The sequence below is a fragment of the Heptranchias perlo genome, chromosome 6 (assembly GCF_035084215.1).
Source record: "Heptranchias perlo isolate sHepPer1 chromosome 6, sHepPer1.hap1, whole genome shotgun sequence".
Lineage (NCBI taxonomy): Eukaryota > Metazoa > Chordata > Chondrichthyes > Hexanchiformes > Hexanchidae > Heptranchias > Heptranchias perlo.
In genome coordinates, this window is record NC_090330.1 from 7,082,591 (window position 1) to 7,109,946 (window position 27,356).

The 27,356-nt window shown below is 44.2% G+C and overlaps 1 protein-coding gene across 1 annotated transcript in view; it reads left to right on the forward strand.

The window, feature by feature from the left end:
• The window catches only part of nlgn4xa (neuroligin 4 X-linked a), a 181,002-nt gene that overhangs the window by 125,136 nt on the left and 28,510 nt on the right, over window positions 1–27,356 (forward strand). The window contains exon 4 of the mRNA XM_067985695.1: window positions 9,815–10,000. Coding sequence (XP_067841796.1) covers window positions 9,815–10,000 — 186 coding nt within the window. The remainder of the gene's footprint in view (window positions 1–9,814; window positions 10,001–27,356) is intronic.

Below are 27,356 nucleotides of genomic sequence, written 5' to 3' on the forward strand. Positions count from 1 at the left end.
TGAATGGAACATGACATAAGAAGTGGGAGAAACTCAAGGAGGCCTTGGAAATTGAATAGAAATAACCCTCAGCCACGTAGCCCTCTGTGTTCAGTCACTTGCATCTGTATTTGTCAGGATTTTGACATATCCTTTAACATTTGTGCTGCTTGTCCATTATTTTGTTGGTATTATGTACTCAGGGCCCCCAGGGAGAGCTGGAGTACTGTTGGGCTTTCTGGCATTTTAATGAAAATAAAACTGCAAGGGTTTCAGGGGTACAAAATGACAGTCAAACTCCACGCGCTCACTTCTGTACAAAGTACAAATAGAGATAATTCCGTACTATGTGGAACATGATGTTTGCTGAGCTGGTGAGACCACTGAAATGTCACGTCAAGGAAGACAACTGGCAAAGGATGAAGAACGTTAAAAAAAAAAGGAAGTTGCATTTATATAGCCCCTTTCACAATCTCATGATGTCCCAAAGCATCTTTACAACCAATGAAATACTTGTTGAAGTGTAGTCACATGGCAGCCAATTTACACACAGCAAGTTCCCACAAACAGCAATGTGATGATGATCAGATAATCTGTTTTAGTGATGTTGGTTGAGGAATACATGTTGTCCAGGACACCGGGGAGAACTCCCCTGCCCTTCATTTGAAATAATGCTTTGGGATCTGTTTACATCCACCTGAGAGGGCAGGTTTCTTCATGATCACTTTTACTGATAGCAGCTTTTTATTTTCAGATTTATGTTTTAAACTGAATTCAAATTTTCAAACTGCCATGGTGGGACTTGAACTCTCATTCTCTGTTTTTATCATCTACATCCGAAAGACAGCACCTCCGACAGTGCAGCACTCCCTTAGTACTGCGCTGTCGCAGTGTCAGCCTAGGTTATGTGCTCAAGGCTCTGGAGTGGGACTTGCACCCACGACCTTCTGACTCAGAGGTGAGAGTGCTACCCATTGAACGTAGGATGTAAGGTTAGGATATATTGTGGCGTTTTCTTGGTTTACCTTTGGGAAGCAGGGATAAACCTTTTAGACCCTTTCTCCAGGAGATTGAATGGGTTGAGTAGAGTCCACGATTGGCAATATTGCACATATCTGTGAAGAGAGTGGCCTTGTATTAAGACACGGCCTTTTCTCATTTGCTGCTTTCATATGTTCTTAAGGGATTTATATAACATCTCAGACTGTTCGTGATGTACTTCTTTTTAAATTGAAAAGCCTAGCATTGGGCCAAAGGCCATCATGCGGGACATTATCAAGGTTGAAAAGGGAGCCATAAATCAAATGTTGTTGATTAGATGACACCAAGCGTATATTAGATATTGTAGGTGGAACAGAGGATTGAGGGAGATAAAGAATTCCAGTTATCAGGTCCTGGAAAATAATGAAGGGACGTATTTTTACCTGTTTGCTAATTTAGAGTTATTACACGAGTGAAGCAGTTAAGAGTAACATATAAGTCTAAACCGGGGCAAGGACAGCAGGCTTCCTTCCCTAAAGAACATTAGTGAACCTGCTAGGTTTTTATGGCAATCCGATTTCTTCATGATCACTTTTACTGATAGCAGCTTTTTATTTTCAGATTTATGTTAGAAACTGAATTCAAATTTTCAAACTGCTATGGTGGGATTATGAACTCTCTTTCTTGGATTATCAGTCCAGTAACATAACCACTACCATAATTTAGTAGAGAAGTCACTACGACACAAGAGTTAGCTAAGGTTAATAATACACTGTAACAAATGTTGCAGCACTGTTCACTCGTTCTGTTACTGTTTAGTAAATTCAATTGGCAGCTAAAGCCCAATTGTATGTCTAATGTAGTATTATCTTACTGCTTTTCAAAGATGAGGAGGATCACTTACAACCACAGGACAAAACCAGGAGCTGAAATAAACTGAGGGTGATTCCTTGTTCATTCCCTGCTCATACTATGAATCTACTTGGGTATCTAGGCAAGTGAAAGTACTCTCTCTGGGACATAGGGAGCTAAGACTCACCGAAAAGACTTATCCCATGGAAGCCCAAAAATATCTAGAGTGGGAAAAGAACCAACGGTGATATGAGGGGAAATTTTTTTTACGCAGTGAGTTGTTATGATCTGGAATGCGCTGCCTGAAAGGGCGGTGGAAGCAGATTCAATAGCAACTTTCAAAAGAGAATTGGATAAATAATTGAAGGGGAGAAAATTTGCAGGGCCACGTGGAAAGAGCAGGGGGAGTGGGACTAATTAGGTAGCTCTTTCAAAGAGCCGGTACAGGCATGATGGGCTGAATGGCCTCCTTCTCTGCTTTGTGATTCTATGATTCTATGAAATAGAATAAAAAGAAAGCAGAAATGGGTTTATCCGTTTTAGACTCACACTACCTTTTTGATAAGATAGATAGAGAGAAACAAATTTCCTCTGATGGAAGAGTCCAGAACAAGGGGGCATAACCTTAAAATTAGAGCTCGGCTGTTCAGGGGTGATGCCAAGAAGCACTTCTTCACACAAAGGGTCGTGCAAATCTGGAACTACCTCCCCCAAAAAGCTGTTGGGGCTGGGGGTCAATTGAAAATTTCAAAACTGAGATTAATAGATTTTTGTTAGGCGAGGGTATTAAGGAATATGGAACCAAGGACGGGAAGATGGAGTTAAGGCACAGATCAGCCATGAGCTTATTGAATGGTGGAACAGATTCGAGAGGCTGAATGGCCGACTCCTGTTCCTTTGTCCCTATGTTCATAGTTTAGAAGCAATTCTTTGTAGAGATCTAGAATCAGTAAGGTGATGTCAAAGTCTGATAGTGTTTGTTTTGGCTGGCCCAATATCCTAAAGTCGCTGGTACCTCATCACTCTGCTGAGCTGTTAGAATGGATTACTCCCTATCTGACCATGGCTATGATACAATTTAATAAAGGGCTCACGTTTGCACTGTTTGAACTGTTCCCTTTAGTATCTGCCAAATATTTCGCGAAACATGTTTTCAGAGTCGACAAAAAGGATTAACATCAGCCTTTTATAGGCTCAGATTACCTAAATCTTTTAATGAATGATCATTTCTTACTCTACCGTGAGCTACTTGCAACTCAGTCGTGCTTCATCTTTATTCCCAAAGGTTGCTGAAAGCTGGCACATAACATCAACCAATGGCCAACACTTGTATCTCACCATCAGTGCTGCTTAGGAGAAACTCAGAAAATATCGAGCTAAATTTTCACCATTGGCCCTCCCGATGCAGGCTTTACCAGACTGGGAGTGTATTTCAGGATTTGTGAGTGTGTGCCCTCTCCACCAATGTCTATACTGTAATATTAATGGATGAAAAATCATGAGGGAAACACCATTGAATCAGGTAGACGGAAATTTACCCCATAGAACAACTATAGAGTTAACTACCATTGATACAGGGGCTAAAAGGGTTAAATTACAAGGACCGGTTGCACAGACTAGGCTTGTATTCCTTTGACTAAGGCGTGATCTAATTGAGATGTTTAAGGTGATTAAAGGATTTGATAGGGTAGATAGAAAGAAACTACTTCCTCTGCTGGGGGAGTCTATAACAAGGGGACATAATCTTAAAATTAGAGCTAGGCCATTCAGGGGTGATGTCAGGAAGCACTTCTTCACACAAAGGTGTGTGGAAATCTGGAACTCTCTCCCCCAAAAAGCCGTTGAGGCTGGGGGTCAGTTGTGAATTTCAAAACTGAGATTGTTAGCTTTTTGTTAGGCATTGGGTATTAAGGGTTACGGAACCAAGGCGGGTAAATGGAGTTAAGACACAGATTAGCCATGAGCTAATTGAGTGGTGGAACAGGCTCGAGGGGCTGAATGGCCTCCTACTGTTCTTATGCTCCTAATAGCTCCTCCATCCCCTACTAATGGGTACTGACCTCTAAATTTCTTCATGTACGATCACTGCTGGGTAACTAGATTTCCTCCGATTGGAATGAAATCCTGTTGTAATGAGAGTTCAGACGGCAGTTGTTGGAAGCCGGGTATGAGAACACGCGCTCATATTTCCAGGGTTTGATGCCAACCGTAATAGGGATCCAGAAAGACCCGCAGATACTGCTGAAGCTTTGCACCTCCAACTGGTGGAACCACCGCTCAATGGAATATTGTGTGCGTCCATGCTACGATCGGGGCAATAGCAGCAATGCACTAATGGTGAGTTATGCTGCTCACAGCCCCACTCGTGAGGAGCTCCTGGTACCTGCTGTCCGCCTAATCAGGGCTCAATGCATCCTTATCAGTTTTCACTTCAATGCCATCACTGAGAGAGTGCTGCGCTGTCAGAGGCGCCATCTTTCGGATAGGACCTTAAAACCAGAAGCCGTGTCTGCCCTGTCAGGTGAACATAAAAGATCCCATGGCATTATTTCGAAGAAGAGCAGGAGAGTTCTCCCCGGTGTCCTGGCCAATATTTACCCCTCAGCCAACATCACTAAAAACAGATTATCTGGTCATTTAATTTATTGCTGTTTGTGGGACGTTGCTGTGCACAAATTGGCTGCTGCGTTTCCCTAAATCACAACAGTGACTACACCTCAAAAAAGAACTTCATTGGCCGTAAAGTGCTTTGGAGCATCCTGACATTGTGAAAGGTGCCATATAAATGCAAGTTCTTTTTTTTAATGGTCAATTTGCCACTGTTCTCCTCAGGCAGGATGTAGGTGGGGTCCCTTTGGAGTTGTGGTGGTTCGAAGTTGAGAGGCATGGTAAGGAAAGTTTATAACTAAGTCAGAATGCCTGCAGCAGGCTTGGTTATCCAATACATGAGTCACCTAGACCATCAGTGCTTCAGGGCGCTGTTGATTGACAAACCAGCCTGGATCATTGTTTGGGGACCTGCAGGGTTAAGACTGGGAGCTGGAATTCTTCCCACTCAGTTTCAGATATTCCTGAAAGCCAATGAACCAATGGGTTGGATGACCTTGGCTGAAGCAGCAGTTGGAAGATTATTGGAGCTCGACGCTGGTAGAGTGTGAGGTTTTAAATGGATAAACCCCTGCACGTATATGGCTGTTCCTAAGCCTTGGCTCTTGGCAATGTGGGCATAAAACTCTATGGATTTAGGTAAATAGGGTATGTCTCTAAGAGAGAGTGTGCCCTCCATCTTGGACAAACAGAAGTTATCCGTGGGATTTCTCAGTAAAGAAAGAAAGAAAGAACTTGCGTTTATATAGTGCCTTTCACGATTTCAGGATGTCCCAAAGCACTTTACAGCCAATGAAGTACTTTTGAAGTGTGGTTACTGTTAAGAGTAATTTAGTTTGGAGGAACTGTATAGATCAGTGCCTGTGATTGATGGTTAGAAGGTACTCTATGGGGGAGATTGTTGTCTTCGCTGCCTGAGCAGTAATCTGGGAAGGGGCTTCCCTGCCTGTTATAGAAACCACCCAATTTTCATTCCATTAATTTCAATGCAGTTGCCTTTTTTGATGTTCTGCACTTGTTGTTAATCATATGCAACAAAAAAAATCAATCAAAAGTTGGAAAAATCACTGTTTGAATTATTCCTCTTTTATAAAGCTCTATCATAGTGCCTTGTACATGAGCCCGACTGCTACCCCAGATGAGATCAGTTAACTCAGCACAGACTAGTGATCAGTTCTACATCAGGCTGTGCCTTTCAACAACAGGACATCAGGGGCGTTCACATGGTTCCAACTCACTGCTTTATATGGTATTTTGAACAAAGATGGGCTGAATGCCCTTTCCCATCCAGAATTATCTTCTGGGGTGATTCCGACATCTGTGTATTTTCTTAATTCATTCTTGAGATGTTGGCATCGCTGGCAAGGCTGGCATTTATTGTCCATCCCGAGTTGCCCCTGGTACACTGATTGGCTTGCTTGGCCACTTCAGAGGGCAGTTAAGAGTCAACCATGTTGGTGTGGGACTGGAGTCACATATAGGCCCAGATCAGGTAAGGATGCCAGGTTTCGTTTCCTAAAGGACATTAGTGAACCAGTTGCGTTTTTACAACAATCTGACAGTTTCATAGAAACATAGAAAATAGGAGCAGGAGTCGGCCATTCGGCCCTTCGAGCCTGCTCCGCCATTTAATATGATCATGGCTGATCCTCTATCTCAATACCATATTCCCGCTCTCTCCCCATTCCCCTATTGTGTCTAGAAATCTATCTAGCTCCTTCTTAAATATATTCAGTGACCTGGCCTCCACAGCCATCTGCGGTAGAGAATTCCACAGGTTCACCACCCACTGAGTGAAGAAATTTTCTCCTCATCTCAGTCCTAAATGTCCTATCCCGTATCCTGAGACTGTGACCCCTCATTCTGGACCCCCTCCCCAGCCAGGGAAAACATCCTCCCTGCATCCAGTCTGTCTAGCCCTGTCAGAATTTTATATGGTCACCCCATGGTCACTTTTACTGATGCCAGCTTTTTATTTCCAGATTTTTTGAAACTGAATTCAAATTCTGAAACTGCCCTGGTGGGATTTGAACTCACGTTCTACTGGATTATTAGTCCAGGTCTCTGCTGCTCCCAACGGGGCAGCAACACTCGCACGGTGCACATTCTGACAAATCGCTGGCGCGTTGTCCTGGATTTGCCCCCATGTGAGGGCCACTTCTCAGCGGGAGCAAAGGATCGGACGTTTGGTCAGCGCCTCAAACATCTGGAGGCCGAATTTCACAATCTGAGGCTGCAGCAGCGCTCCCGAGTCCCTGATGTCTCATTTTTTTTTTGCTCTGCATTTCAAAGAGACAGACACGTTTTAGCGAAAAGCTGCCCGAGTTGACAACAGCCCAGCCTTCCTCAGATGTTCCTGAGCCTTCCCCACCACGATAAGCTGACAAGTTCAATCAATAACCCCGAGCTTTGAAGTCTGCATGCGTCAAAAGGAAGATGTCTGCAGAACTGACGGCCGGCCTGTTTACTTTGCAAGTTCAGTGTTGGGATTATTGGAGCACCTGCTAGGGACAATAATACTGTGTGCTTGTATTAATATTAAAATGCATGTGAATTAATTTAATCCTGGTACCGTATGCATTGTATTGCACCTTCTGAAGTTAGAGGCCCAGAATTAACATCAGTGTCTCGGTGTTAAATTCTGCAGTTGTGTTTTCCAGTGATTTTAATTTTTCGCTTCAATGGGGCACCATCACGACAGAAAAGCTAATCGGCCGGATTTTTCTGTAACAATAAGGGCGAGGCTAACAGCGCTCACCGTTATTCACGTGCAAATCGGACAGTAACTTCCGGCGACCGCACGCGTGCAGTTCAACGCGGCAATCCGGAAGTTGCTGTACCTGGTGCCCTGCTCCTCAGTAAGCTGTGGGAAAATGGCATCTCGCCGTCTGACTCACCATTCAAAATGTATCGAACGGCGTGAAGTTCTTTTACTGACGTCGTAGATACGGACTAAACTCGCCACAAAAAGTTAAGTCAAGTCACTTCTACTATAAGTACCATTTTAACGGCACGGTAAATCTTAATTACTGCCAAACAACCTCTCTGGCACTGAAAATCAACTTTTACAAGAACGGAGCCTCACTCCTTTAGCTTTTAATTATGGTTAGACACTTAAAAAAAAATTAAATAAGCATTCTTTTTCTTACTGTCTCCTTTAATTCAATCTTTCTTACCCTCTTTTTATTTCGCTTTGTGTACCTGATTTGACATTGAATTCACTATTTTAACTCACACTTCCGGGTTCTGACTGCGCTGTTATTAACGAAGCTTCTTGGTTAAGGAGATACACAGCTGCTTACCCATGTTCGCTCAGGTCCCAGAAGCCCGGGAGAGGGCGCAGTGCTGAATGGATCACTAATTTAGAGGTGCAAAAGCTCGTAGAAAGTCTATGGGCAAGTACAAGTCTAACGATTGGCTGGCGCTGTTCGTTCGCCGCTCAGGGCTAAATCCGGCCCATCAAGTACGTTTCCCCATTGGTCACCCTTGTGATTTTCCAGATGTGTCTGCTTTGGCTCAGTGGGTAGCACTCTCACCTCTAAGTCAGAAGGTCGTGGGTTCATGTCCCACTTCAAAGATTTGAGTCCAAAATCGAGTGCCGACACTCCTAGTGCAGTACTGAGGGAGTGCTGCACTGTCGGAGGTGTCGTCTTTTGGATGAGACGTTAAACTGAAGCATTGTCTGCCGTCTCAGCTGGGTGTAAAAGATTCCATGGCAGTATTTCGAAGAAGAGCAGGGGAGTTCTCCCAGGTGTCCTGGTGAATATTTATCCCTTAACCAATACCACTAAAACAGATGATCTGGTCATTATCACGTTGCTGTTTGTGGGACCTTGCTGTGCGCAAACTGACTGCTGTGCTTCCAACATTACAACAGCGACTACACTTCAGAAGTACTGTATTTGCTGTAAAGCACTTTGGGATGTCCTAAGGCCGTGAAAGGCGCTATATAAATGCAGGCCTTCATTTTCCTTTCCCCCTCCCTAACTCAGGACATTGTGGCCAATTGCAGCAACCCACCAAACAATGTGAATAACATCATCCGTAGCATTGTTACTTGAATTGTCTTATTGATAATTCCCACCTAAGAAGCCTACAAGTAAATGCAGCAGAAAGTTAATATCGTACAGCAGTTAGAACAGGCCCCTGTTCTCATAATTTCTGATTTGCACCTTTTTTATTACATAGCTTGGTTGTGTTCCCTTTTTGTTTGCCTGAAACACCAGTTGTTCTACCTTTTATTACTAACTTGCCCCAGTTTTTTTTTAACTCGCTCCAGTTTTTCCTTAAATAGCCCCGACTGTTTATTATTACTCCACATTTTTTTAATTGCCCCATGTGTTTTTTAATAACCCAATTTTTAAGCCAAGTTGTTTCTTTTTAAAAACCCTCAGTGTTTTTAATAACCCGTTTTTTTTTAGAAGCCCTAGTGTTTTCTATTAGTCCCAATTGGTCTTTTAATAGCCATTTTTTGTTAATAACCCCAGATGTTTTTTTTAAAGTTCCTGCTGTTTTTTAATAACTCCAGGTGTTTTTTGTTAATTCCACAGAGAGAGGAGCTGAAACTGCTGTTCCTGTTGTATCTAACCCTTTCTAGTGTGTGTTTCCAACAGTACAAATCCATATGGCTTCCTGGAGTCAATTACTCGAATGATGACAATTTAGACAGAGATTGAACTTGCATTTATATAGCACCTTTCACAACCGCAAGATGTCCCAAATCACTTCACAGCCAACAAAGTACTTTTGAAGTGTAGTCACTGTTGTAATGGCCTCCATTTTGCACACAGGAAGGTCCCACAAACAGCAATGTGATAATGACCAGATAATCTGTTTTAGTGATGTTGGTTGAGGGATAAATGCTGGTCAGGACAGTGGGGAGAACTCCCCTGTTATTGTTCAAAAAGTGCCATGGGATCTGTTACATCCACCTGAGAGGGCAGACACGGTTTAATGTCGCATCTGAAAGACGACACCTCCGACAGTGCAGCACTCCCTCAGTACTGCACTGAAGTGTCAGCCTGGAATGTTGTGTTCAAGTCTCTGGAGTGGGACTTGAAACTCACAACCTTTTGACTCAGAGGTGAGGGTGCGACCAACTGACAACTGATTTCGTGCTGCGGAAGCCAAGTTCCATTGGGAGTTGATGCTGGCCAAACCTCATGCTCATTAGATCTCCAACCACCAGCAAAAAAGAGACTTGCCATCTATCCATCTCGATGACATGCGAGTCCAAACCTCAGAGGCAAAAAGGGGAGGCCTCTAAGACTGAGGCTGTCTGATCACTTTGAAACTTTATAAATGGAAACCAGTAGCCCCAATGTCGCACTATGGTATGTTTTGGGGTCACTAGGTAGTATCTCACACTAAATCAGTTGTTTTTTTCTCTTCGTAGGCTTTCTGAGCACAGGAGACCAAGCTGCCAAAGGCAATTATGGATTGCTTGACCAAATCCAAGCACTGAGGTGGATTAGTGAAAATATCGCAGCTTTCGGAGGAGATTCTATGCGAATTACTGTTTTTGGATCTGGTGCCGGAGCGTCCTGTGTTAGTTTGCTGACACTGTCCCACTATTCAGAAGGTAAGAACGTAAGGAAGTAAAGGAAGGAAGCAAAATGGTCATAGGCCAAGGATGTATCAATGGGACCTAATAGCCGATGTGATATAATTTAGACGATTGCAGTAGCCATCATGAATAAGCAAACACTGTAGTTATGTGTGTATCATACAGGAGCTGCAGTCCACTTTGAAATGCACACTATACAGTATTTATGCAGCTGATTTTTTAATTTATTCATCCTTGGGATGTGGGCGTCGCTGGCAAGTCCAGCATTTATTGCCCATCCCTAGTTGCCCTTGAGAAGATGGTGGTGAGCCGCCTTCTTGAACCGCTGCGGTCCGTGTGGTGAAGGTTCTCCCACAGTGCTGTTAGGTAGGGAGTTGCAGGATTTTGACCCAGCGACGATAAAGGAACGGCCGATATATGTTCAAGTCGGGATGATGTGTGATTTGGAGGGGAACATGGAGGTGATGATGTTCCCATGCACCTGCTGCCCTTGTCCTTCTAAGTGGTGGAGGACATGGGTTTGGGAGGTGCTGTTGATGAATCCTTGGCAAGTTGCTGCTGTGCACCCTGTAGATAGTACACACTGCAGCCACGGTATGCTGGTGGTGGAGGGAGTGATACCTTGTTCTGATGTACCAATTTGAGATGCAACACAGTTGAATTGTCTCACCTGAACTGAAGACAAAAGGAAATATCAACTAACAGAAACCCAATACATGCTGCCTCTTCAGTCTACAGTCACCATCTAACAGCATCCCATTACAGGCCTTGACAGCCCATTTAAGACAGCAATGAAGCATCAAAATAACCTTAACAAGTTAGATTTCACATGGTTCAATAATCCTCTATCCCATTCCAACCACAATAAATGGGTCGTCCAAGCATCTAGTTATGCTTCGAAAATGGAAGATAAAAAGGTTGAATATAGGATGCTCCTGCTCCTGGGAAAAGCCATTGGATGAGTTTCAGATCAATCCAAACTTGGCTGATTCTGATCCTATCTAAAAGAAAACAATTGTTCTCCAACCTGGGTTATAAAAGTTCAGATGCAGCAGTTTGTTTGATAAACTGAAGACGTGTCTCAATAATCCTCAATTGCCCACTCCCTTAAATATTTATCCAATTCTCCTTAAAACATCACTCCAAATGTAATATATTTCTATGTTTTGTGAACTTCTCTCGTCAGTTGGAAGGGAAAGTCTGATAGATAGTGTTTTATTTATTTTTGCTTATTCCCATTGTCATTTAGCGGCAATCCATCCGGTTAGGCTTTTCTGTGTGATGGAGCCCTTGTGAATGCTCAAACACTCCAAGGGATCCTGGAAGCATTGACACAGTACCAGAGACCCATGTCCTAATTTCTAAAAGACACTGGGCAAAATTTTCCAATGAATTACCTCCCCGGCCCCCCCACTCCTCCCCAAGTTTGGGTGGTTTCTGAGCAGGTGAGAGCGGGAAAGGTGCTGGAGACCCATTCGGTTTGGCTCCCAAAACTCCATCGCCACTTTTGGGATTTTCCTCTGGGAGTGACGGCATATGCCGAACGTGGCCTCGATTTTAAAATTCTCATTCTTGTTTTCAAATCCCTCCATGGCCTCGCCCCTCCCTATCTCCGTAACCTCCTACAAACCTCCGATTCTGGCATCTTGCGCATCTCCTATTTTCATCGCTCCGCCATTGGCGGCCGTACCTTCTGCTGCCTAGGCCCTAAGCTCTGGAATTCCATTCCTAAACCTCTCCACCTCTGTTACCTCCTTTAAGACGCTCCTTAAAACCTACCTCTTTGACCAAGCTTTTGGTTACCTGTCCTAATATCTCCTTATATGGCTCGGTGTCAAGTTTTGTTTGATGACGCTCCTGTGAAGCACCTTGGGATGTTTTACTATGTTAAAGGCACTGTATAAATGCAAGTTGTTGCTGTTGCCCACCCATATTTGGGCTGTTGTATTCAAATGAGAGAATAATTATGAGAATGATGGCGCCATTGATGCCCGAGCAAGGCTGGGCATTGGGAATGACATTGCATTCTTGACGTTCAGTGTTGCTAAGGCAGTGGGGAGGGGTGGGCGGGGGACGAGCTTTAAATATTAAAGGGCCGCCAAGCCTAGACTTGAAATATTGGGTCTATTTTCATTCGAACAACATAGATTAGGGCGCAATCTGATAAAATTACGAAAGGATGGGACAGAGTATATATAAGCAGACTGTTTTCAGTAGTTGAGGGGGGGGGTGGGGTCAAGAACGAGAGGTCAAAGATGAAAGATTAAATGTAAGAGATTTCGAACAGAGTGCAGGAGAAACCTTTTTACACAGAGAGTTGTGAAGCTCTGGAATTCACTTCCAGGGTCAGGGGTTGAGGCAGACACTGTAGAAATCTTCACAATTACATTGGATAAGTGGATGAAGGAAAAGGGGATGAAGGGATATGGGAACAGGATAGGAACATTTTTTTTTTCATTCATGGGATGTGGGCGTCGCTGGCAAGGCCGGCATTTATTGCCCATCCCTAATTGCCCTTGAGAAGGTGGTGGTGAGCCGCCTTCTTGAACCGCTGCAGTCCATATGGTGAAGGTTCTCCCGCAGTGCTGTTAGGAAGGGAGTTCCAGGATTTTGACTCAGCGACGATGAAGGAATGGCGATATATTTCCAAGTCGGGATGGTGTGTGACTTGGAGGGGAATGTACAGGTGGTGTTGTTCCCATGTACCTGCTGCTCTTGTCCTTCTAGGTGGTAGAGGTCGCGGGTTTGGGAGGTGCGGTCAAAGAAGCCTTGGCGAGTTGCTGCAGTGCATCCTGTGGATGGTACACACTGCAGCCACAGTGCGCCAGTGGTGAAGGGAGTGAATATTTAGGGTGGTGGATGGGGTGCCAATCAAGCGGGCTGCTTTGTCCTGGATGGTGTTGAGCTTCTTGAGTGTTGTTGGAGCTGCACTCATCCAGGCAAGTGGAGAGTATTCCATCACACTCCTGACTTGTGCCTTGTAGATGGTGGAAAGGCTTTGGGGAGTCAGGAGGTGAGTCACTCGCCGCAGAATACCCAGCCTCTGACCTGCTCTTGTAGCCACAGTATTTATTTGGCTGGTCCAGTTAAGTTTCTGGTCAATGGTGACCCCCAGGATGTTGATGGTGGGGGATTCGGCAATGGTAATGCCGTTGAATGTCAAGGGGAGGCGGTTAGACTCTCTCTTGTGGGAGATGGTCATTGCCTGGCACTTGTCTGGCGCGAATGTTACTTGCCACTTATCAGCCCAAGCCTGGATGTTGTCCAGGTCTTGCTGCATGCGGGCTCGGACTGCTTCATTATTTGTGGGGTTGCGAATGGAACTGAGCACTGTGCAATCATCAGCGAACATCCCCATTTCTGACCTTATGATGGAGGGAAGGTCATTGATGAAGCAGCTGAAGATGTTTGGGCCTAGGACACTGCCCTGAGGAACTCCTGCAGCATTGTGATTAGGACTATTTTCCGGCGTGGAAGGTAAATGCTAACACGGACCACATTGCAACTTCTATGCTATATTTCTAAGTATTAATCGATCGGATTGGACTATCTAGCCCAGTGTTAGGCATCCAAAGCAAAACAGTCCTATCATTTCAGGATGGGTAGAAATATGAGGGTAGTTTTTCTGGTTTCTGCACTTATAAGACCTTGGGTGGAAAGAGCACTCCTGACATATGCCTTTGCACTGGGGTCTGGGGCCCCGAGTATGAAAGCCTATGTTCCTGAGGAAGAGACTACCAATCTAAGGCATTCCTGCTGTGGCTCAGTTAGAAGCCCTCTTGCCTCTGATTCATTGAAAGTTGTGGGTTTAAGTCCCATTCCATGAGACTTGAGCACAAAATCTAAGCTGACACTGCAGTGCAGTATTGAGGGAGTACTGCACTGTTGGAGGTGCCATCTTTCAGATGACATGTTAAACTGTCTGCCCTCTAAGTAGAAAGTAAACGATCCCATGGCACTATTCTGAAGAAGAGCATGGGAGCTCATCCTGGCCAATATTTGTCCCTCAAGCAACATTACTGAAAAAAAACAGATTACCTGGTCATTCTCACATTGCTGTTTGTGGGACCTTGCTGTGTGCAAATTGGCTGCTGCGTTTCCTACATTACAACAGTGACTACAGTTCAAAAGTAGTTCATTGGCTGTAAAGTGCTTTGGGGCATCCTGAGGTTGTGAAAGGCACTATAGAAATGCAAGTTTTTTCTTTTTCTTTCAACCATGGTCTTAGGGAGGAGGTGTCCATTTCTGCTTGGCCTTTATCAATCCAATTTCGTTGGGTAGATGATTATCTGACACTGCCAACCATTATTCACCAATCTGGCGTGGACCTCCCCACCAGCATCACATACCGATTTATTTTTTGAGACCTACGATCAGACTGAGACTGGAATTTGAGTTCTGCGTGGCATGAGGGCAGATGTGTAAGGGCAGACCCCTTCAATCAAACCAGAATTACAATGAATCACTTTGAAATGATTTTCACTTGAGATAATTGCTGGAGTTCTGAGAAAAAATACCGCTTTTCTTAAGGCGGCCGGCTGAAGTGCCAATGCCGGTATGGTAGGACACCACCGAGCATTAAAAATAAAGTAGGAGAGAAGAGGAGGTAAATCAAGAAGTAGTGACTAATTGATGCCAGGCTTGTGTTTTAAAAGGCCGTAGATTGTAGCAGGCCATAAGGAAGGGGCTATACAGTTTTGAGTGAGAGAAAGAGTTGTAGTGAGATACAAAAAGAAAGACTTGCATTTGTATAGCGCCTTTCACAACCTCAGGACATGACAAAGCGCTTTAGAGCCAATGAAGTACTTTTGAAGTGTAGTTACTGTTGAAATGTAGGAAACGCGGCAGCCAATTTGCGCACAGCAAGATCCCACAAACAGCAATGAAATAAATGACCAGATCATTTGTTTTAGTGATGTTCGTTGAGGGATAAATATTGGCAGGACGCCAGGGAGAACTCCCCGGTTCTTCTTCAAAATAGCACCTTGGGATCTTCTACGTCCACCCGAGAGGGCAGATGGGGCCTCGGTTTAATGTCTCTTGCGAAAGATGGCACCTTTGACAATGCAGCACTCCCTCACTTGGAGTGTCAGCCTAGATTGTGTGCTCAAGTGTCTGGGACTTGAACCCGCACCCTTCTGACTCAGAGATGAGAGTGGTTACCGACCGAGCCATGTCTGAAACCCCGGACAGCACGACGTGTTATGGTAAATTATTTTGGGTTATTTCTAAAGGAGTAGCTGGTTGGTGCCTGCGGTGGATGAGATAGCTCGCTTCTCCCAATTAGGTTGATGGATGTCAACAATGGATTTTTGATCTTATCATCAGCGCAGTCAGCTAGTCCGATGAGTGAAAGAGATAAGAGCATTGTATACTGGCACTGCAGGGTAAAGCACAGGAGGAGAGTGTGATATCAATAGTTGATCTCAGCAAGCTCCACTCAGCAATTGATTGCACTCTGAATCTCTTGTGGAATAAAGCAATAAATGTCAAATACAAGGCTTGCCAAGTTCAAGAGTCAATTTTTTTTAAATGATTTATAATTTCTGGCAATGTATTTTTTGTGCTTGAGCTGACAGATTTCAGTGCTGAGTAACGCAGTATTTTTTCCACATTCCTTTTTTCTGCCAGTGACAGCTCCAGATGCTCCTCCGTTTGATAGAGTTGGCCAGAGGGCTGGTAACTCTTTACTTGCATGTACCGTAGGTACAACCTCATAAGAGCATCTTATGGCTCCTACACCAATCATCCTGGCAATGGTGGTGCCAATTAGTGTCTAGTTATGTACTGTTTTATCACATGTACTTTGTTTTATTCATTCTCGGGATGTGGGTGCGATGCTGGCATGGCCGGCCTTTATTGCCCATCCCCAGTTGCCTGAGAAGGTGGTGGTGGTGGTGGGCTGTCTTCTTGAACCACCAACAGTCCATGTGGTGAAAGTGCTCATAGAGCAACTGAGCGACTTGTTTAAAACACTTCAGAGGGTAGCTAAGAGCCAACCACGTTGATGTGGGACTGGAGTCACATATAGGCCCAGACCGGTTAAGAACAGCAGGTTTCTTTCCACAAAAGACATTAGCGAAGCAGTTGGGCTTTTATGACAATCCGTTAACTTCATGGTCACTTTTTGATTGGTGCCAGCTTTTTAATTAAAATGAAATTCACATTCTTAAACTACCATTAGTGGGATTTGAACTCACGGGCTCTGGATTACTACTACCAGTAGCATAACCACTACACTAGCATACCCGTACTTGTGCAGGTTAGGAACTAGGTTGAGACATCCGTAACTCATACCTAGAACTCCCCTCCTCTTCAAATAGTGCCATGCAATCTTTTATGTCCACCTCGGAGGGCAGACGGGTTTAACCTCTCATCCGAAAGATGACACCTAGAACCATAGAACCATAGAAAAGATACAGCACAGAAGAGGGCCATTCGGCCCATCGAGTCCGCACCGGCTCGAAGAACAACCAGGTGCCCATTCTAATCCCACCTTCCAGCACCTGGTCCATAGCCCTGCAGCTTACAGCACTTTAGGTGCAGGTCCAGGTACTTTTTAAAAGAGTTGAGGGTCCCTGCCTCTACCACCAATTCGGGCAGCGATTCCATACACCCACCACCCTCTGGGTAAAAAGTTTTTCCTCATGTCCCCTCTAATCCTTCCGCCAATCAGCTTAAATCTATGTCCTCTAGTTCTTGAACTCTCCGCTAGTGGAAACAGGTACTTCTTGTCTACTCTATCTGGGCCCCTCATAATTTTTAACACTTCAATCAAGTCTCCCCTCAGCCTCCTTTGCTCCAAGGAAAACAATCCCAGCCTATCCAATCTCTCCTCGTAGCTGCAATTTTCAAGCCCTGGCAACATTCTTGTAAATCTTCCTTGCATTCTCTCCAGAGCAATTACGTCCTTCCTATAATGTGGTGACCAGAACTGTGCACAATACTCCAGCTGTGGCCTCACCAGCGTTTTATACAGTTCCATCATTACATCCCTGCTTTTGTATTCTATACCTCGGCTAATAACAGAGAGCATTCCGTATGCCTTCTTCACAACCTTATCTACCTGTACTGCCACCTTCAGGGACCTGTGCACATGCACTCCAAGATCTCTCACTTCCTCTACCCTTCTCAATATATTCCCGTTTACTGCGTATTCCCTTTTACTGTTTGCCCTCCCTAAGTGCATTCCCTCACATTTCTCTGGGTTGAACTCCATTTGCCACTTTTCCACCCACTCCACCAACCCATTGATATCTTCTTGGAGTCCACAGCTATCCTCTTCACTATCAACTACACGGCCAATTTTTGTGTCATCTGCAAATTTGCCAATCATGCCCCCTACACTCAAGTCCAAATCATTAATATGTATCACAAACAGCAAGGGACCCAATACTGAGCCCTGTGGCACACCACTGGAAACGGATTTCCATTCGCAAAGACATCCATCGACTTTTACCCTTTGTTTCCTGTTACTGAGCCAATTTTGGATCCAATTCGCCACATTTCCCTGTATCCTATGGGCTTTTACCTTTCTGACCATTCTGCCATGTGGGACCTTGTCAAATGCCTTACTAAAATCCATGTAGACAACATCCACTGCACTACCCTCATCAATCCTCCTTATCACTGCCTCAAAGAATTCAATCAGATTTGTAAGGTATGACCTTCCCTGAACAAATCCATACTGACTATCCCTGATTAAACCATGCCTTTCAAAGTGACAGTTTATCCTATCTCTCAGTATTGATTCACCTCTGAGAATGCAGCACTCCCTCAGTAAGTGTCAGCCTGGATTATGTGCTCAACTCTCTAGAGTGGGGCTTGAAGCTAGAACCTTCTGACCGCAGAGACGAGAATGACCACCCTCCTCAGTATGGTTCAGCTACACAATGCCTTTGCCCGAGGCATCGAGGGAGTCTGTAAGATTTTAACCAGGTTACAGAGTGCTGTTGCTGCTTTCTTGAAGCACTAATGATTAATGTGTAGAGGATATTGCACCAGTCTTGATGCATTGCTGCACTTCATGGCTGGATGAATCACAAGAATTGCAGCTATGAAGGAAGTGTAGGATCTTTCTCAAGTGAGAGCGAGCCAGAAATGCACCACTGTCTGACTGCAATGGAATATTCTCTAGTGTTTGAGGAATGCTGTGTGGATCACTTTGTAGCTGGCTGGACCAGGAGCTGAGACAGCCCTGGGTTTGCATCCTAGCAGGATTTGCTCAGCGTTTCACGTTGGATAAGAGCAGGAGTGTGCAGGGATTGTGCGCAGTGCTTGACACAATCTTTGGACGCTGCCAACCGTTGGAGATCTGCATTGCTTCATCTTGTCATATGGTGGCAATGATATAAGTCTCTCATGTGTTTGATGCTTTTGGAATGCAGTGTACAAGGAGGATGCTTGCTGGGATGACAAGGTGAAGCAGCTGGGAGTGTCTTGTGTTGGAGTGAGATTACGATGGGTGTCCAATTAGGCAGAAGATTAGTGCCTGGAGAAATTGATGTAATGGGTCCCATTTGGCAAAACAACACATTGATGGCCAAAACTCAAATGGTGGAACTGTAGACAGGAGGATTTATTTTTACAGCAAAATCCGGTCCATTGGCTTTTCTGTCGTGATGGTGCCCCATTGAAGCAAAAAATTAAAAAATCACTGGAAAACACAACTGCAGAATTTAACACCAGGACACTGATGTTAATTCTGGGCCTCCAACATCAGAAGGTGCAATACAATGCATACGGTACCAGGATTAAATTAATTCACATGCATTTTAATATTAATACAAGTACACAGTATTATTGTCCCTAGCAGGTGCTCCAATAATCCCAACACTGAACTTGCAAAGTAAACAGGCCGGCCGTCAGTTCTGCAGACATCTTCCTTTTGACGCATGCAGACTTCAAAGCTCGGGGTTATTGATTGAATTTGTCAGCTTATCGTGGTGGGGAAGGCTCAGGAACATCTGAGGAAGGCTGGGCTGTTGTCAACTTGGGCGGCTTTTCGCTAAAACATGTCTACCTCTTTGAAATGCAGAGCAAAAAAAAAGAGACATCAGGGACTCGGGAGCGCTGCTGCAGCCTCAGATTGTGAAATTCGGCCTCCAGATGTTCGAGGCACTGACCAAACGTCCGATCCTTTGCTCCCGCTGAGAAGTGGCCCTCACATGGGGGCAGCCCATCATTTTGCAACTACAGGTGGCAAATCCAGGACAACGCGCCAGCAATTTGTCAGAATGTGCACTGTGAGAGTGTAGCTGCCTCGTTGGGAGCAGCAGACTAGTAATCCAGAGTCCTGGACTAATAATCCAGAGAACGTGAACTCAAATCCCACCAGGGCAGTTTCAGAATTTGAATTCAGTTTCAAAAAATCTGGAAATAAAAAGCTGGCATCAGTAAAAGTGACCGTGAAGCAGTCAGATTGTTGTAAAAACCCAACTGGTTCACTAATGTCCTTTAGGGAAGGAAACCTGCCGTCCTTACCCCCGTCTGGACCTATATGTGACTCCAGTCCCACACCAACGTGGTTGACTCTTAACTGCCCTCTGAAGTGGCCGAGCAAGCCAAGCAGTTGTACCAGGGGCAACTCGGGATGGGCAATAAATTCCCGCCTTGCCAGCGATGCCAACATCTCAAGAATGAATTAAGGAGAAAAACAGATGTCAGAATCACCCCATATAAGATCAAAGATAATTCTGGATGGGAATCGGCATTCAGCCCATCTTTGTTCAAAATACCATATAAAGCAGTGAGTTGGAATCATGTGAACGCCCCTGATGTCCTGTTGCTGAAAGGCACAGCCTGATGTAGAACTGATCACTAGTCTGTGCTGAGTTAACTGATCTCATCTGGGGCAGCGGTCGGGCTTATGTACAAGGCACTATGATAGAGGTTTATAAAAGAGGAATAATTCAAACAGTGACTTTTCTAACTTTTGATTGATATTTTTTGTTGCATATGATTAACGACAAATGCAGAACATCAAAAAAGGCAACTGCTTTGAAATTAATGGAATGAAAATGCTGCTCCATCGCTGGAGAGAGAGGATGTCCTGGAGGGGTCAAGGACAGAATCTATTTGGTTAGAGTTAAGAAACAATAGAGGTGCCATTACACTGCTGGGTGTATTCTATAGGTCACCAACTAGTGGGAAGGATATAGAGGAGCAAATTTGCAGAGAAATTACAGAGAGGTACAAAAGCCATAGAGTAGTGATAACTGGGGACTTCAACTATCCTAATATAGACTGGGATAATAATAATATAATGGCCAAAGAAGGGGAGGAATTTTTGAAGTGTGTTCAGGATATCTTTCTTGACCACTACGTTTCCAGACCAACGAGGAAGGAGGCATTGCTGGACTTGGTTCTAGGGAATGAGGTGGGCTAAGTGGAGCAAGTGTCAGTGGGGGAGCGTTCAGGGAGCAGCGATCATTGTATCATAAGGTTTAGAATAACGATGGAAAAGGACATGGACCGCTCTAAAGTAAAAATACTCAATTGGAGGAGGGCCAATTTCAATGGGATGAGAACAGATCTGGCCCGGGTAAACTGGAATCAAAGATTGGCAGGCAAAACTGTAATTGAACAGTGGTCGGCCTTTAAAGAGGAGATGGTTTGGGTACAGTCTAGGTACATTCCCACAATGGAGAAAGATAGGGCAACTAAAGCCAGAACTCTATGGACGACAAAAGAGAGAGAGAGTAAGATGAAGCGGAAAAAAGGGGCGTATGACAGATGTCAGGTTGATTACACAGGTGAGAACCAGGCAGAATATAGGAAGTTTAGAAGGGAAGTAAAAAAGGAAATAAAAGGGGCAAAGAGAGAGTATGAGAATAGACTGGCGGCCAACATAAAAGGGAATCCAAAAGTCTTCTACAGGCATATAAACAGTAAACGGGTAGTAAGAGGAGGGGTGGGGCCAATTAGGGATCATAAAGGAGATCTACTCATGGAGGCAGAGGGCATGGCCGAGGTACTAAATGAGTACTTTGCATCTGTCTTTACCAAGGAAGAAATTGCTGCCAGAGTCTCAGTAAAGGAAGATATAGTTGAGATGCTGGATGGGCTAAAATTTGATAAAGAAGGGGTACTAGAAAAGCTAGCTGTACTTAAAGTAGATAAGTCACCCGGTCCGGATGGGATGCACCCTAAGTTGCTGAAAGAAGTAACGGGGGAAATTAGGGAGGTACTGGCCATAATCTTCCAAACATCCCTAGATACGGGGGTGATGCCAGAGGACTGGAGAATTGCAAATGTTACACCCTTGCTCAAAAAAGAGCGTCAGGATAAACCCAGCAACTACAGGCCAGTCAGTTTAACCTTGGTGGTGGGGAAACGATAATCCAGGACAGAATTAACAGTCACTTGGACCAGTGTGGATTGATTAGGGAAAGCCAGCACGGATTTGTTAAAGGCAAATTGTGTTTAACTAACCTGATAGAGTATTTTGATGAGGTAACAGAGAGGGTAGATGAGGGCAATGCAGTTGATGTCGTGTATATGGACTTCCAAAGGGAGTTTGATAAAGTACCACATGGTAGGCTTGTCATCAAGATTGCGGCTCATGGAATAAAGGGGGCAGTAGCAACATAGATACAGAATTGGTTAAGTGACAGGAAACAGAGAGTAATGGTGAACGGTTGTTTTTTGGACTGGAGGGAGGTGTACAATGGTGTTCCCCAAGGGTCGGTCCTGGGACCACTGCTTTTCTTGATATATATTAATGACTTGGACTTGGGTGTACAGGGCACAATTTCAAAATTTGCAGATGACACGAAACTTGGAAGGGTAGTAAACAGTGAGGAGGATAGTGATAGACTTCAAGAGGATATAGACTGGCTGGTGGCATGGGCAGACACGTGGCAGATGAAATTTAATGCAGAAAAATGTGAAATGATACATTTTGGTCGGAAGAATGAGGAGAGGCAATATAAACCAGAGGGCACAACTCTAAAAGGGGTACAGGAACAGAGAGATCTGGTGGTATATGTGCACAAATCGTTGAAGGTGGCAGGGCAGGTTGAGAAAGCAGTTAAAAAAACATATGGGACCCTGGGCTTTATAAATAGAGACATAGAGTACAAAAGTAAGGAAGTCATGATGAACCTTTACAAAACACTGGTTCGGCCACAACTGGAGAATTGTGTCCAGTTCTAGGCACCGAAATTTAGGAAAGATATGAAGGCCTTAGAGAGGGTGCAGAAGAGATTGATTAGAATGATTCCAGGGATGAGAGAAAGAACCAAAGGTGATATGAGGAAAAACTTTTTTACACAGCTAGTGGAATGCACTGCCTGAGGGGGTGGTGGAGGCAGATCTCATCATGGTCTTCAAAAGGGAACCAGATAAGCACTTGAAAGGAAAAAAATTGCAGGGCTAAGAGGATAGGGCAGGGGAGTGGGACGAGCTGGATTGCTCTTACTTAGAGCCAGCACAGATTTGATGGGCCGAATGGCCTCTTCTTTGCTGTAACCTTTCTATGATTCTATGATTCCATAGAAGTCAGGCAGTTTCTATAACAGGCAGGGAAGCCCCTTCCCAGATTACTGCTCAGGCAGTGAAGACAACAATCTCCCCCATAGAGTACCTTCTAACCATCAATCACAGGCACTGATCTATACAGTTCCTCCAAACTAAACTACTCTTAACAGTGATCACACTTCAAAAGTACTTAATTGGCTGTAAAGCGCTTTGGGACGTCCTGAGATTGTGAAAGGCACTATATAAACGCAAGTTCTTTCTTTCTTTACTGAGAAATCCCACGGATAACTTCTGTTTGTCCAAGATGGAGGGCATACTCTCTCTTAGAGACATGCCCTATTTACCGAAATCCATAGAGTTTTATGCCCACATTGCCAAGAGCCAAGGCTTAGGGGCAGCCATGTACGTGAAGGGGTTTAACTATCTAAAACCTCACACTCTACCAGCGTAGAGCTCCAATAATCTTCCAGCTGCTGCTTCAGCCAAGGTCATCCAACCCATTGGGTGATTGGCTTTCAGGAATATCTGAAACTGAGTGGGAAGAATTCCAGCTCCCAGTCTTAACCCTGCAGGTCCCCAAGAAAATGATCCAGGCTGGTTTGTCAATCAACAGTGCCCTGAAGTACTAACGGCCTATGTGACTCAGTATTGGATAACCAAGCCTGCTACAAGCATTCTGACTTAGTTATAAACATTCCTTACCATGCCTCTCATCTTCGAACCACCACAATTCCAAAGGAACCCCACTTACATCCTGCCTGAGGAGAACAGTGGCAAATTGATCATTAAAAAAGAAAGTTGAGGGGTAAATATTGGCCAGGACACCGGGGAGAACTCTCTTGCTCTTTTCCGAAATAGTGCCATGGGATCTTTTACGGTCCACCTGAGAGGGCTGGCGGGGCCTCGGTTTGACGTCTCATCCGAAAGATGGCGCCTCTGAAAGCGCAGCACTCTCTCAGTGATGGCACTGAAGTGAAAACTGATAAGGATGCATTGAGCCCTGATTAGGCGGACAGCAGGTACCAGGAGCTCCTCACGAGTGGGGCTGTGAGCAGCATAACTCACCATTAGTGCATTGCTGCTATTGCCCCGATCGTAGCATGGACGCACACAATATTCCATTGAGCGGTGGTTCCACCAGTTGGAGGTGCGAAGCTTCAGCAGTATCTGCGGGTCTTTCTGGATCCCTATTACGGTTGGCATCAAACCCTGGAAATATGAGCGCGTGTTCTCATACCCGGCTTCCAACAACTGCCGTCTGAACTCTCATTACAACAGGATTTCATTCCAATGGGAGGAAATCTAGTTACCCAGCAGTGATCGTACATGAAGAAATTTAGAGGTCAGTACCCATTAGTAGGGGATGGAGGAGCTATTAGGAGCATAAGAACAGAAGGAGGCCATTCAGCCCCTTGAGCCTGTTCCACCATTCAATTAGCTCATGGCTAATCTGTGTCTTAACTCCATTTACCCGCCTTGGTTCCGTAACCCTTAATACCCAATGCCTAACAAAAAGCTAACAATCTCAGTTTTGAAATTCACAGTTCACCCCCGGCCTTAACAGCTTTTTGGGGGAGAGAGTTCCAGATTTCCACACACCTTTGTGTGAAGAAGTGCTTCCTGACATCACCCCTGAATGGCCTAGCTCTAATTTTAAGATTATGCCTCCTTGTTGTAGACTCCCCCAGCAGAGGAAGTAGTTTCTTTCTATCTACCCTATCAAATCCTTTAATCACCTTAAACATCTCAATTAGATCACGCCTTAGTCAAAGGAATACAAGCCTAGTCTGTGCAACCGGTCCTTGTAATTTAACCCTTTTAGCCCCTGTATCAATGGTAGTTAACTCTATAGTTGCTCTACGGGGTAAATTTCCATCTACAGGATTCGAGGGTGTTTCCCTCATGATTTTTCATCCATTAATATTACAGTATAGACATTGGTGGAGAGGGCACACACTCACAAATCCTGAAATACACTCCCAGTCTGGTAAAGCCTGCATCGGGAGGGCCAATGGTGAAAATTTAGCTCGATACTTTCTGAGTTTCTCCTAAGCAGCACTGATGGTGAGATACAAGTGTTGGCTATTGGTTGATTTTATGTGCCAGCTTTCAGCAACCTTTGGGAATAAAGATGAAGCACGACTGAGTTGCAAGTAGCTCACGGTAGAGTAAGAAGTGATCATTCATTAAAAGATTTAGGTAATCTGAGCCTATAAAAGGCTGATGTTAATCCTTTTTGTCGACTCTGAAAACATGTTTCGCGAAATATTTGGCAGATACTAAAGGGAACAGTTCAAACAGTGCAAACGTGAGCCCTTTATTAAATTGTATCATAGCCATGGTCAGATAGGGAGTAATCCATTCTAACAGCTCAGCAGAGTGATGAGGTACCAGCGACTTTAGGATATTGGGCCAGCCAAAACAAACACTATCAGACTGTGACATCACCTTACTGATTCTAGATCTCTACAAAGAATTGCTTCTAAACTATGAACATAGGGACAAAGGAACAGGAGTCGGCCATTCAGCCTCTCGAGTCTGTTCCACCATTCAATAAGCTCATGGCTGATCTGTATCTTAACTCCAGTTTCTTGCTTTGGTTGCATAACCCTTAATACCCTTACATAACAAAAATCTATCAATCTCAGTTTCGACATTTTCAATTGACCCCCAGCCCCAACAGCTTTTTGGGGGAGGTAGTTCCAGATTTCTAGGACCCTTTGTGTGTAGAACTGCTTCTTGACATCACCCCTGAATGTTCTAGCCCTAATTTTAAGGTTTTGCCCCCTTGTTCTGGACTCCCCCGCCAGAAGAAATTGTTTCTCTCTATCTCCCCTACCAAATCCACTAATCATCTTAAACACCTCAATTAGATCATAGGATTATAGGAACAGGAGTAGGCCATTTAGCCCCTCGAGCCTGTTCCACCATTCAATGAGATCTGTGGCCTAACTCCATATACCCGCCGTAGCCCAAATCCCTTAATACCTTTGGTTAACAAAAATCTATCAATCTCAGTTTTAAAATTAACAATTGAGCTCATATCAACTGTCAATTGCGGAAGAGAGTTCCAAACTTCTACCACCCTTTGCATGTAGAAGTGTTTCATAATTTCACTCCTGAGAGTCCTGGCTATTATTTTTAGGCTATGTCCCCTAGTCCAAGACTCCCCAATCAGCGGAAATAGTTTCTCTCTATCTACCCTATCAGTTCCCCTTAATGTCTTGAAAACTTCGATCAAATCACCCCTTAATCTTCTAAATTCCAGGGAATACAACCCTAGTTTGCATAATTTCTCCTTGTTATTTAACCTTTGGGGTCCAGGTATCATTCTAGTAAATCTACGCTGCACAACCTCCAAGTCCAATATATCCTTCCTAAGGTGCGGTGCCCAGAACTGAACACAGTACTCCAGGTGTGGTCTAATCAGGGCTTTGTATAGCTGAAACGTAACTTCTACCCCCTTGTATTCTTGTCTTCTAGATATAAAGGCCAGTGCTCCATTAGTCTTTTTGATTATTTTCTGTACCTGTCCATGACATTTTAATGATCTACGTACATGGACCCCTAAGTCTCTTTCGACCTCCACTGTTTTAAGCTTTTCACCATTTAGAAAGTACTCTGATCTATCCTTTTTAGGATCAAAATGGATGAGCTCACACTTGCCTACATTGAAATCCATTTGTCATAGTTTTGCCCATTCACGTAATCTATTAATATCACTCTGTAATTTTATGCTTCCATCTACACTGCTTACAATGCTGCCTATCTTTGTGTCATTGGCAAACATGGATATGTGGCTCTCTATCCCGTCATCTAAGTTGTTAATGAATACAGTGTCTAGTTGAGGCCTCAACACAGATCCCTGTGGAACATCACTAGTCACATCCTGCCAATTTGAGTACCTGCCCATTATCCCTACTCTGTCTCCTGCCGCTCAGCCAATTTCCTAACCAGGTCAATAATTTGCCCTCAATTCCATGAGCTTCAACTTTAGCTAACAATTCCTTATATGAGGGACTTTATCGAATGCCTTCTGGAAGCCCATATGAACAACATCCATAGACATTCCCTTGTCCACTGCTTTAGTCACCTCTTCAAAAAATTCAATCAGGTTCGTCAGGCATGACCTACCCTTTACAAATCCATGCTCGCGCTTTCTGATCAGCTGAACATTTTCAAGGTGTTCAGTCACTCTATCCTTAATTACAGACTCTAGTAATTTCCTGACAACAGATGTTAGGCTAACTGGTCTATAATTCCCTAGTTTCCCTCTCTCACCTTTCTTAAATAGCGGAGTGACAAGTGCAATTTTCCAATCTAAAGGAACGGTTCCTGAATCGAGAGAACTTTGGAAGATTATAGTTAGGGTTTCTGCAATGTTCTCACCTACTTCCTTTAAAACCCATGGTTGGAAACCATCTGGTCCTGGGGATTTGTCACTCTTTAGTGCCGTTGTTTTCTTCATTACTGTTAATTTGCTTATGTTAATCATGGTCAGTCCCCGTCTATGATTCAAAATTAGTTTCCTTGGTGTGTCTGGCATGCTATCCTCTTCCTCTACTGTAAATGCTGATGCAAAGTAATTATTTAACATGTCCGCCATTTCATTATTTTCATTTAAAATATCACCATTATCAGTTTTTAAGGGGCCCCTATTGCTCTTGACCACCCTCCTTTTCCTAACATAATTGTAAAAAAATTTGTGATTTGAGACTGTGTGAATTTTATCCAACTATTAATCCACCTGTGTGGAGCAAGACTAATGGCGTTGGCCTCTAGAGAGGGGAGAGTCTTCTGCTCCTACTCCAACTATTAAGAACTCTACAGGAGAAGAATTTTATCTCCCTTTAATTCTAATTGCTTGATCTTCCTTCAATGGCTGGAAAGG